Raw genomic sequence first — 11,960 nt, 5'->3', positions numbered from 1 at the left:
CGCTAGCCCTGCGTCTGGCTCGGGCTGCGCTGCAGATCTCGTGTTTTTTTGCGAGATCTCGCGCATGACCATTAGAGTCGGACAGGGGGGAGAAGCGCACTGAGCATGCGCGGGGCGCCGGGGGAGACGAAAAGGAGAGCCGTTAACACTGGGCATAACGGCTCTCCTTATCGGCTTGGGGGATGTTAATACATCTCCCCATAACGAGTGCCCGCTTCTCCTCGTTATGCAGGAGAAGCAGGACCCGTTATTTAACAAACGTAAAAAGGTTATTGATACATCTGCCTCATTATTTCTGATTAAAACAATGCTTACCGCTCTGTGGGCGGGTATGGTTCATTGGATAGACAGCAACTAGGTCGACAAGCTTTAGGTCAACACCACTAGGTTTGAAGGTCGACATGCAGATTTTTTTGTAATCTCTCTATTTGAATACACCACATATAATTTGACATCAAGAACATTACCGTGTGTATATATATAAAAAAAAAAAAATATTGGTACTTGTTTCCTAGCACGGCGCCCATGATTTTTATCTTATGGCATCGGGTCTATCTGATCGGGTCGCATCGCATCGCATGCGACCCGATCGCATGCGATGCGATCAGACCCGATTTTTAATTGTTCAGCCACCCTGATGGGTGATTACTATGTTAAATGCACCCCCATTGTTAACGCCATCCCCACTATCAACGCGAACCCGAAGCGTGTCGAGCGCAGCGAGCCACCGAGCCCGAAGCGCGGCGAGCGGACGCGGAATACATGTGAAGTCATCCGCGTGCGCTCGCCACGCTTCGGGCTCGGTGGCTCGCTGCGCTCGACACACTATCTACAATCAACTCCACGCCGACGTGGATAGTGGGGGTATGAAAAGGTCGGAGGACGCGTACCGCCGACCCTCGCCACGCTTCGGGCTCGGTGGCTCGCTGCGCTCGACACACTATCTAAAATCAACTCCACGCTGACGTGGATAGTGGGGGTATGAAAAGGTCGGGGGACGTGTACCACCGCCCCTCGCCACGCTTCGGATTGGCGTTGATAGTGGGGTGGTGTTAACAATGGGGGTGCATTTAACACAGTAATCACCCATCAGGGTGGCTGTACAATGTAAAATCGGGTCTGATCGCAATGGCATTCCATTGTAATGGCATGCGATGCGACACGATTTTAAAATTGTACAGTAACCTCTTAAAACCCTAATATCGGGTCCCATCGCATACCTTAACTAATGGTACTGTATGCGATGGGACCCGATGGGCGCCATGCTAGGAAACAAGTACCAAAATATTAATAAGAAATTTAAAGCCATTAAAGTTCTGCAGATAACTAAATAAACGTACTACTACTACTACTACTACTACTACTACATAATATGGTAATGTTTTGTTGGTTTTATCAGGTTCTGAGTGTGATATCTATCTATCTATCTATCTATCTATCATCTATCTATCCATCTATCTATCCATCTATCTATCCATCTATCTATCTATCTATCTATCTATCTATCTATCTATCTATCTATCTATCTACCGCAATGCATTACCCATTGGTGTTCCTACAGTGCAGTGTGTTACCAGGTGATGTGATGCCAGCTCTGTGCCCTCAGCAGCCTCCCTGGCACTGACACTGTAGTCTGCCCTGTGCTGGGGCCAATCACTGGCCGGCTCTGTGTGACAGCGGCCCCGGGATAGGAGGAGGCGGAGGAGGTGGGGGGAGCTCCGGCTGCAGAGAGTGGCTGACTGCTGGTGGCCGCTGAGCTGCTGCAGCATAACCCGGGGATCCCCTCTCTGTGCCGGGGACACAGCATGACTTCCAGGCATTCCCAGTCCCACCTGAAGCTGGAGGCGGAGATAGAGCGCTGCAGGGCTGAGTGTCAGTGGGAGAGGGTCCAGCTCCTGGTCCGGCAGATGTCCCCCAAGGTGCAGGAGAGCACTGGTGAGTACTGGTGTGTGTGTAGTATACTGTATGTATGTATGTATGTATGTATTTATGTATACATACTGTATACATGTATACTGTATGTATGTATGTATGTATGTATGTATGTATGTATGTATGTATGTATGTATACTGTATGTATGTATGTATGTATGTATGTATGTATGTATGTATACTGTATGTATGTATGTATGTATGTATGTATGTATGTATGTATGTATGCATGTATGTATGTATGTATGTATGTATGTATGTATGCAAGCAAGCATGTGTATGTATATACTGTATGTATGTACAGTATGTTTGTATGTATGTATGTATGTATGTATGTATGTATGCATGCATGCATGCATTTGTATGTATGTAAGTGTGTGTGTGTATGTATGTATGTATGTAAGTAAGTATGTATGTATGTATGTATGTATGTATGTATGTATGCATTTATGTATGTATGTATGTATGTATGTATGTATGTATGTATGTATGTATGTGTGTATGTCTGCATGCATGCATGGGTGTTTGTATGTAAGTGTGTGTATGTATGCATGCAAATGTGTGTGTGTGTGTGTGTGTGTGTATAATTAATACATATATGTGCAGAATATAGCATCAGTCCAGCTGTGGCTGCATTACAACTCCTATGATGGAACCCTAGGTGGGAGGTGTAGTGGGTTGTTGTGTATTGCAATGCCTGTTAAAGCTCTAGTGCTGCACTACAGGCAGCCCCAGTGCTGCACTACAGGCTGCCCCTGGCAAGCTCTCCCCAACCAGGGTGATGGCAATAAGAGGCTCCGAACTCAAGGTGAGCTCCACAAAGCAGGTGACTTGGCTCCAGGACACAGCCGCTCAGACAGAGATATTGTGTAAATATTTCAGTTTATTTGTAATACAGGAAGTTACAGAGGGAGGGATGAGGTGCAGCAATCTGCCGGGTGAGGTGATACACAAGCAGTCACCGCTCACTTGTGGCCCACAGATGACTTCCTGCAGAAGGCTCGTCACTTTGTCAACATCCATACGATGTGGACTTTTATATTGTATTTCTTTTCTTTATTGCATGACATATTTTGTTTTTAACAAGCACCAATTGCAAAACAAAGGGACGGTGACTATGGGGTCTATGTACTAATAATAGTGCACACGGAGATAAAGTACCATCCAACCAGCTCCTAACTGCCATGTGACAGTGTGTGTCTACAAAATGACAGTTGGGGGCTGATTGGCTGGTACTTTATCTCTCGCCAAGGCTTAGTGAGTGCACAGACCCCTATATTTTGTACTATGGTGTATGAGGTTGTGACTGTGTCTGCCCTGTGTTATACACCTGGCCTGTGCCACTCCTACCTGACTAGTTATATCACCAGCTTCCTCTCAGACTGGCATCGCCAGCGGCTGCCTTCCGCGGTGTTTGTTTTACTGTAATCAAACATGTCCCGATATCTCTGAACTGTGCACATACAATGTCTGGGAGCCTCCTCGTATTCCTCACACATAATATAATGATGTCTTTACTGTCTTAACTATATAATACAATAAGTCCGCAATAATTGCATGCGGTAAATGTCCGCTTCCTTCCGGACAATAAGCTGGGTGTACGTGCAGTTCACTTTTGATAGTGTTTTATAGAGATATCATACAAAAGGCACTGAGCTATACAACGCCCAGATCAATGATAAGTAGAATCTGATGGGGAAATATCTCCTGTTCTATATCTATACCCCGTACTGTAAAATAGATCCATTCTCAGCCAACTACACTGACAGTGTGCGTTCCATCGAAATCAGTGCGAGAACGTTATCCACAGCTGACAGATGACAGATGTATTCATTACGTATTCTCCACTGTGTGTGAGAGAGAGAGAGACAAGGCGCATCGGCGGAGGAATACAGTGACGTAATTTATCAGATGTGTCCAAGGGGGTCAGGAAAAGACAAAATATGCAAATTAGAAGCCCATAGGAGATGGCGTTATACTGTTGGTGCCAAATGGTTTGGGTAATATCCTGGAAATATCATTGGATGGGCCCAAGACAGGGGTGTAACCAGAACTTTGTGGGCCCCATAGCAGCATTTTGTAGGTGCCCCTGACTAAATGTTTCTCTGCAGCAGATGTTATTGTTGTGCCTCCTAATAGTGCCCTAGTTCACATTATGTCACATTATAGGGCTACCAGTACACGTTATGTCACATTGTAGGGCTACCAGTACACGTTATGTCACATTGTAGGGCTGGCAGTACACATTATGTCACATTGTAGGGCTACCAGTACACATTATGGCACATTGTAGGGCTGCCAATACACATTATGTCACATTGTGGGGCTGCCAGAACACATTATGTCACATAGTACCCCCAGTTCACATTGCGACATACAGTGTCCCCTTTTCATATTATGCCACATTACAGTGCTGCCCCCAATTCATATTATGCCACATTACAGTACCCCCAGATCCTAATATGCCACATTACAGTGCCCCTAGTTCCTATTACACCGCATTTCAGTGCCCCCAGTTCATATTATGTCACATTACAGTACCCCCAGATCCTATTATGCCACATGACAGTGCCCCTAGTTCCTATTATACCGCACTTCTGTGCCCCCAGTTCATATTATGTCACATTACAGTACCCCCAGATCCTATTATACCACATGACAGTGCCCCTAGTTTCTATTACACTACATTTCAGTGCCCCCAATTCCTATTATTCCACATTACAGTACCCCCAGATCCTATTATGCCACATTACAGTGTTGCCCCCAATTTTGCCACATTGCAGTACCCCTGTCCGATATTATGCCGCATTACAGTTCCCCAGTTCATATTATATCACATAACAGTTTCCTTAGTTCATATGCCACATTACAGTTTTGCCCACCATTAAAATGATGACAAATTACAGTACCCCCAGTTCATATTATGCCACATTACAGCGCTGCCCCAGTTTGTATTATGCTGCACTACAGTGCCTAAGGAAAATGTTTGTAAGGAAAATGTATATAACTTGTACGTAACTTTGACAGAGACCACACAGGGCCCCATAGCAGTTGTGTTCCCTGCAGGTATGGTAGCAACGCTCTTCGCCACAGAGGGAAGAAGGTGATAAAAGAGATCGGGGGAGATTCTCTAAGCTAAAAATGCCGTAAAAACCCAGCTATCGGGGTTTATACCGCATTTTGGGATGCACTAAGCATCCCCCACCGGGTTACCGTGGCAGGGGGCATCGCCAGAAAAATCTGGCGATGCCCCATAGAAGCCTATGGACTTCTAACGCGACCCCCCTGCACCGACTCACCACCGCCCTGCATGGACCCCCACCTCTCTGCATCGCCCCCCCCCCCCTCACCTGTGTCCGGGCAGCAGGGAGGAGGAGAGCCAGCCCGCCCCGCAGCAGCAGCCAGCAGCAAGGTAAGGGAGGGAGGGGGGAGCCACCAGGCCCAGATTGGACCCGCTGACTCACCGCAAAGGACAGCTCTTAACACAAGATAATAATTATGTTAGTGCATATGCGATAATTATGAATGCGATGGGCGGCGATAGGGGGCGGAGCTGGGTGCCGATGTTAGAACATCCCCCCCATAGAGAGGTGAGGTAGAATTGAAGGAAGTCAGTAAAGAGAAAGGTGGTATAAAGGAGGGAGAGGGGGGTCATACAGAAAAAAGAGGAACACTGGGTAATGGTGAGGAAATAGGAATACTGGATAACGGTGGTCAGGAGAAAGGAGGAACACTGGATAACGGTGGTCAGGAGGAAGGAGGAACACTGGATAACGGTGGTCAGGAGGAAGGAGGAACACTGGATAACGGTGGTCAGGAGAAAGGAGGAACACTGGATAACGGTGGTCAGGAGGAACACTGGATAACGGTGGTCAGGAGGAAGGAGGAACACTGGATAACGGTGGTCAGGAGAAAGGAGGAACACTGGATAACGGTGGTCAGGAGGAAGGAGGAACACTGGATAACGGTGGTCAGGAGAAAGGAGGAACACTGGATAACGGTGGTCAGGAGGAAGGAGGAACACTGGATAACGGTGGTTAATAGGAAGGAGGAACACTGGATAACGGTGGTCAGGAGGAAGGAGGAACACTGGATAACGGTGGTCAGGAGGAAGGAGGAACACTGGATAACGGTGGTCAGGAGGAAGGAGGAACACTGGATAACGGTGGTCAGGAGGAAGGAGGAACACTGGATAACGGTGGTCAGGAGGAAGGAGGAACACTGGATAACGGTGGTCAGGAGGAAGGAGGAACACTGGATAACGGTGGTCAGGAGGAACACTGGGTAACGGTGGTTAATAGGAAGGAGGAACACTGGATAACGGTGGTTAATAGGAAGGAGGAACACTGGATAACGGTGGTCAGGAGGAAGGAGGAACACTGGATAACGGTGGTCAGGAGGAAGGAGGAACACTGGATAACGGTGGTCAGGAGGAAGGAGGAACACTGGATAACGGTGGTCAGGAGGAAGGAGGAACACTGGATAACGGTGGTAAGGAGGAAGGAGGAACACTGGATAACGGTGGTCAGGAGGAAGGAGGAACACTGGATAACGGTGGTCAGGAGGAAGGAGGAACACTGGATAACGGTGGTCAGGAGGAAGGAGGAACACTGGATAACGGTGGTCAGGAGGAAGGAGGAACACTGGATAACGGTGGTTAATAGGAAGGAGGAACACTGTATAATGGTGGTCAGGAGGAAGGAGGAACACTGGATAACGGTGGTCAGGAGGAAGGAGGAACACTGGATAACGGTGGTCAGGAGGAAGGAGGAACACTGGATAACGGTGGTCAGGAGGAAGGAGGAACACTGGATAACGGTGGTTAATAGGAAGGAGGAACACTGGATAACGGTGGTTAATAGGAAGGAGGAACACTGGATAACGGTGGTCAGTAGGAAGGAGGAACACTGGATAACGGTGGTCAGGAGGAAGGAGGAACACTGGATAACGGTGGTCAGGAGGAAGGAGGAACACTGGATAATGGTGGTCAGGAGAAAGGAGGAACACTGGATAACGGTGGTCAGGAGGAAGGAGGAACACTGGATAACGGTGGTTAATAGGAAGGAGGAACACTGGATAACGGTGGTGGTGATATTGATTGGGGCTCTCCCCCAACTTCTTAATAACCATACAATTGCAGGGCCGGGCAAAAATCGCTCAGTGTGTATGCACCTTTACTCACAACACCAAAGACTTGGAATAAAATGTTCTCCATGACGTTGTGTGATATCTCCAGATCTGGCTGTTTCTGGATAACTGCTCCCAGATGTATATAGCTTCTATTGCTCAAATTCTTTGGAATAATGTTGTTCACCAGAATTCGGGCTCTAGAGGAATGCCAGGAAAACCCACTAAAGTACATAAACATTGCAGAGCATGTGTGTTACTGCCCACTGCCATGAGTACAAATGGAAGCAAATGAACTAGGCAGCATGCTGTTAGGGATGGGAGGGAAGGCATTTGAAAAATGGCAGTCAGGAGCTGGATGTTTGGTAGTTTATCTCTCTCCACTTTATCACGTTTCAAGGCTTAGTATATCTGGCATAGGTTAGAAATAATCATTTATGTTTTTTGTTTGTTGCTTTTTAGAGACATAAAGCTGGTTCTTATTGAAGTTCTGTACATAAATCTGTGTACATAGGAGATGTCTCTTCCATCGCTCATCCTAACCGCCTGTTCCGCACTCACTGTCTACCCTGTCTGCCCCTCCCCTTTAGAACATAAGCTCTCATGACCAGGGCCCTCTTCATTGTGTGTTTATCCCTCTCTCAATTAGGGGTATCCAGTTTTCCCCCCGAAAGATCGGGAGCAGAAAACGGATTTTACTAGATTTTTTTTTTCCAAGCTATTCAATTATATAACCCCAGAAAGCAACATTTTCTCCCAAATACAAACATGTTCAGTGACACCGGTGAGCTTTCGGCTGCCGCAGAATGGGGCTGCTTTCATAGATTTGGTGTAGCTCGCTGTAGGCTGGTGAAACAAAAGCCCTGATAAACCAACACAGGTGCTCCTTACGGGGCTAATTGGATAGGCCCAGCTATACATTTACCCGCTATCCCCATTACATACCTCCCAACATTGGAGTGATATAAAGAGGTACATTGGGGGTGTGGCCTAGCAAAAAGGGGGCGTGGTCTATACTCGCAACTCTCAGGCGAGGCCATGCATGCGTACAGCGTCTATTCGCGGGCGACAGGGGGGGACTCCCAAATGCAAACACCCCCCTCTCCATACACACACTGCCGGCCCCGGGTGGGACACGGGAACGTCCCGGTTTATGGGACAGTTGGGAGGTGTGCTATTAGAATATCTTCTATTCCTGACTCCCTACAACCTAGAGAATGTATTTAAAGAGGGGCATCTGAGCGATATCTTTTAAATGATCCTGTATCCTGTGTATGCTCAATGTTATTAGCAATTTGCGCTCCTGTGCATGGTTAACGACCCCCCACTCGGCTCGACATACAGGTCAATTTGTCTATATAGCCAATGACCCATATGTTTAGCGGGTCCCAGTGGCGTCACGGAATGATATCAGTTAACATCATCATCTCCAAGCGCCGGGATCGCAGACCACCAAGGTAAGCTGCTGGGCTGCCCCCCAGCCCCTGTGCACCCCCCCCCCCCAGCCCCCATCCGCGAGGTGAATGGATGCCGCACACAGGCATCCATTCTCCTCCTCCCAGCCTCCGCTGCTGTCTGCACAGTACAACAAACAGCAGTGGAGGCTGTATGCGCCCCCCCCCCCCCGACCAACCTTCACACTGACCGCAGGACGCTGCGACCCAGAAGTCGGGCATCCCCATTGCTGTAAACGTGAGTCATGTCGGTTGATGACCCCGCGTACCCGTTTACAGTGCCTCCCACCCGGGTCCGCCACGTGTTCCACCCTGGTCAGTACCAGGGTAAGATTCCTGGGAAAATGGACCTGGCTTTTTTTTTCAGCTACCCGTTTTACACCTATGCTGACCCGGGTCCACCCTGGGTTTTTGCCTCGGTGTAAAAGGGGTATTAGTGTACCGATTCCTTTTCATAGTGGAAGTTAAATAAGGCAACTGCTGTATATTGAGGTACAGTAGGATGTATATATATTGTCTTCACTTATATATTTCCAGTAGCTGTGTAGTGGTTACTATGGGAAACAGTGAATAATGTATTCTTCCAGACCTCTTAGTGGAAACGTTTCTTGAGTTCTTTTTTTTTTTTCCACATGAGTTTTCCCTGTCTGGAACCTTAAAAATAATATAAATATCTTTATGGACAGGGAAGCAGACTCTGCTGAGGGGCTTCCACATGCGGTACGTACAGACAGCCAGGGAACTGGCACACGCAGGGAAATCTCATCTCCGAGGCAGTAATAACAGTCTGATGAATGGACGCATGAGAGTCTCGTGACGAGACTGTGAGCAAGTGATTCATATGTTACACAGTCATGGGAAAACTGAATGTCTGCCTCAGGAGAAATGCAGATGTTTGGCCTCATTAGCACGGAGCTCTGACAGTGGATGGTGCACAAGGAGCTTCATAAACCTCAAAGGACCACTTTGATAGGCGGCCGGGAATCGCAGGCCATGCTTGCTCCAACACAGGGTTACAAATTAAGTAGCAGCCGAGCAGCCCCTAACTGTCATTTTCAACCACACCCTGAAACATGGCAGTTGGCAGTTTACTGGCTGGTACATTGCCTCTGTCCACTTTATCTCTCTCCAAGGGGCCCATTTATCACTGATCACGTGATATGGGAGTGCTGTTCACATAGATGCCTGATCACCCTGGCTGACATGCACAGCGGCCATTTCTGTCAGAGGGTAGCTGGGGAACCCTGAGAAAATGCCACCCCCGATTTGTAGCACATCAGATACAACGGGCTACCTCTGTTTGGAAATGGCGGTAGCTGTGGGGCCCAATATCAGGAATGCTGCATATTCCAGGCAGTGGTAAATCTGGAAGCTTAGGTAATAGAATTTGTTTTAATAGCTGTTTACCAAAATACAAAACGCTGAGGCGACAGAGTCTTAGCTGAGCAGCCATACCGGACGGCAGTAAGCAGAGACTTTCCTGGTCACCGACCAATCAGGATGCCTTCTGATCATGTGTGGTGGGTATTGCCAGGTTACATCCTTGGGCCAGATGCGCTAAGCTTCAAAAGTGATAAAATGGAGAGTGATAAACAGCCAGCCAATCAGCTCCTGCCTGCCATGTCACAGGCTGTGTTTGAAAAATGCCAGGCATGAGCTGATTGGTTGGTTGTTTATCACTCTCCACTTTATCACTTTTGAAGCTTAGTGTATCTGGCCCAAGATCTCTGCCCCTGCGCACTACTATTGGGCTCAATTGCAGATGAATTATTTTTTTTTTTCAAATTAAAGTATAACTTATAACTATAAAAATATATAGTAAAAAATATATACACAAACTGGCAGGGACGTCTCTTGTTTCCAGTCATACTAATCTGATGTATTTACTGTCATAACTGTTGTTATTTATCCCCTGTTGGGCAGTTCATTCCCCCCGTGCAGCCTGTGGGCCGTCGAGGCTAGTGTCCAATGTTTTATAGGGTTACCATGGTAACCCGCTTCTGGCCTATGGCGAACTGCGGTCATTTGGGCTACAGCATTATGGTCGACAGTCATTGGGTCGACACCATTAGGTCGACATGGGTCTAGGTCGACCTGGTTCAAGGTTGACCTGGTTCTAGGTTGAAAGGTCATTAGTTCGACAGGTCATTAGTTTGACAGTCTAGGTTGATAGTCAAAAGGTCGACATGGGGTTTTTCACTGTTTTTTTTGAGCCGACATGTGTCGACAGGCAGTATTTGATGCCCTACCATCCACTAGGGTCGTGGTGGGAGAATAAAATAGTGTGCCCAGTGTAGCGAGGTTATGCGGTGCACTTTAAACTGTGTCCATGTTGACTGTCTTGACATTCAGGTAAAAAAAAACAGTGAATAACACCATGTCGACCTTTTGACTGTTGACCTAGACACTGTCGAACTAATGACCTTTCAACCTAGAACCGTGTCGACCTTTTCCCGCGTCGACCTAGACCCGTGTCGACCTTTCCCCATGTCGACCTAATGGTGTCAACCTAATGACTGTCGACCATCATGCTGTAGACCTAATGATCCCAACCCGACATGGCCGATGCACCAGCCCGGCCTGCAGCCTGCACAAGACGCCTTTCCTCTACTTGAGGTAATTCCCCTTATTTTTATTCATGTTTGTTGTGACTACTGTTACATGTATGTCTTGACAAAAGTGACAACATAGCTACAGAAATAGCTCCCGCATCGTAATGGCAGTCCCCCTGCAGTTTGACTGACAGGAAGCCGACATTTGGGGTGTTAACCTCCCGTTTTCTGGGTGTCAGAAAAACCTAAATAGCTATCCAGTCGCAATTCACTCCCAGATTTGTACCCGGGGCAGGCTTTCCTTCTGTCTGGACAATGGCTGTCTCCTCGCAGTCATCTGCAACTTGGAGACTGGTAGTAGGTAGTCACGGTCGCTGGCTGCGGGCAAAGATCTCTTAATCTGACCCCCCTGCACACGCCATTTCCACCTCGCTGGGGTTTTACGGTGAGGTGGAAATGGCATGTGCGGCCGCCAAAACAGCGAGGTTTGCGGCTGACAGCAAGGATTCCACCGGAACGTTAAATAGGGGGAGCGGGCAGTGTGGGGATTAAACATCAAGGGTCGCTTGTTTTCGGCACGTTGAATACGACCCAATGTCTTTTAGAAGTTTTTGGCTACGGAGGCATACACGTAATGGTCCCCTTACACTTGTATGATTGCATTCGACGCGATATCTGTTCGATTACCCTTGAAGCTCACCTTTTGAATAATTTTATTGAAAATGCTGTTTTTGGTGTACAATTGGGCATACAATCATGCAATTTATTGAATGCCAATAAAAAAAATTTGCGGGATCGCATGATTGAATGTGATTGCATCAAATGCTGTAAAACAACACAACAGATTATCGGACAGATCTGTGCACAGTGGGTGGAAGAGGAGTGGGCAGGAAGC

At 47.5% G+C, this 11,960-nt stretch overlaps 1 protein-coding gene across 5 annotated transcripts in view; it reads left to right on the top strand.

Moving 5' to 3' along the window:
- Window positions 1-1,703: 1,703 nt before the first annotated feature.
- TTC7A (tetratricopeptide repeat domain 7A) overlaps window positions 1,704-11,960 on the top strand; it is a 368,146-nt gene continuing 357,889 nt past the window's right edge. For 2 of the 5 annotated variants that reach the window (XM_083175293.1, XM_083175296.1), the window contains exon 1: window positions 1,704-1,935. In XM_083175293.1, coding sequence (XP_083031419.1) covers window positions 1,806-1,935 — 130 coding nt within the window. In that variant the 5' untranslated portion in view covers window positions 1,704-1,805. The remainder of the gene's footprint in view (window positions 1,936-11,960) is intronic. The other 3 variants (XM_083175295.1, XM_083175292.1, XM_083175294.1) reach the window with 3 other exon arrangements.

This window comes from Crinia signifera, chromosome 3, assembly GCF_055691185.1.
Source record: "Crinia signifera chromosome 3, ASM5569118v1, whole genome shotgun sequence".
NCBI lineage: Eukaryota > Metazoa > Chordata > Amphibia > Anura > Myobatrachidae > Crinia > Crinia signifera.
The sequence above is the reverse complement of the archived record's forward strand: the minus strand, read 5'-3'. Positions and strand labels throughout refer to the sequence as shown.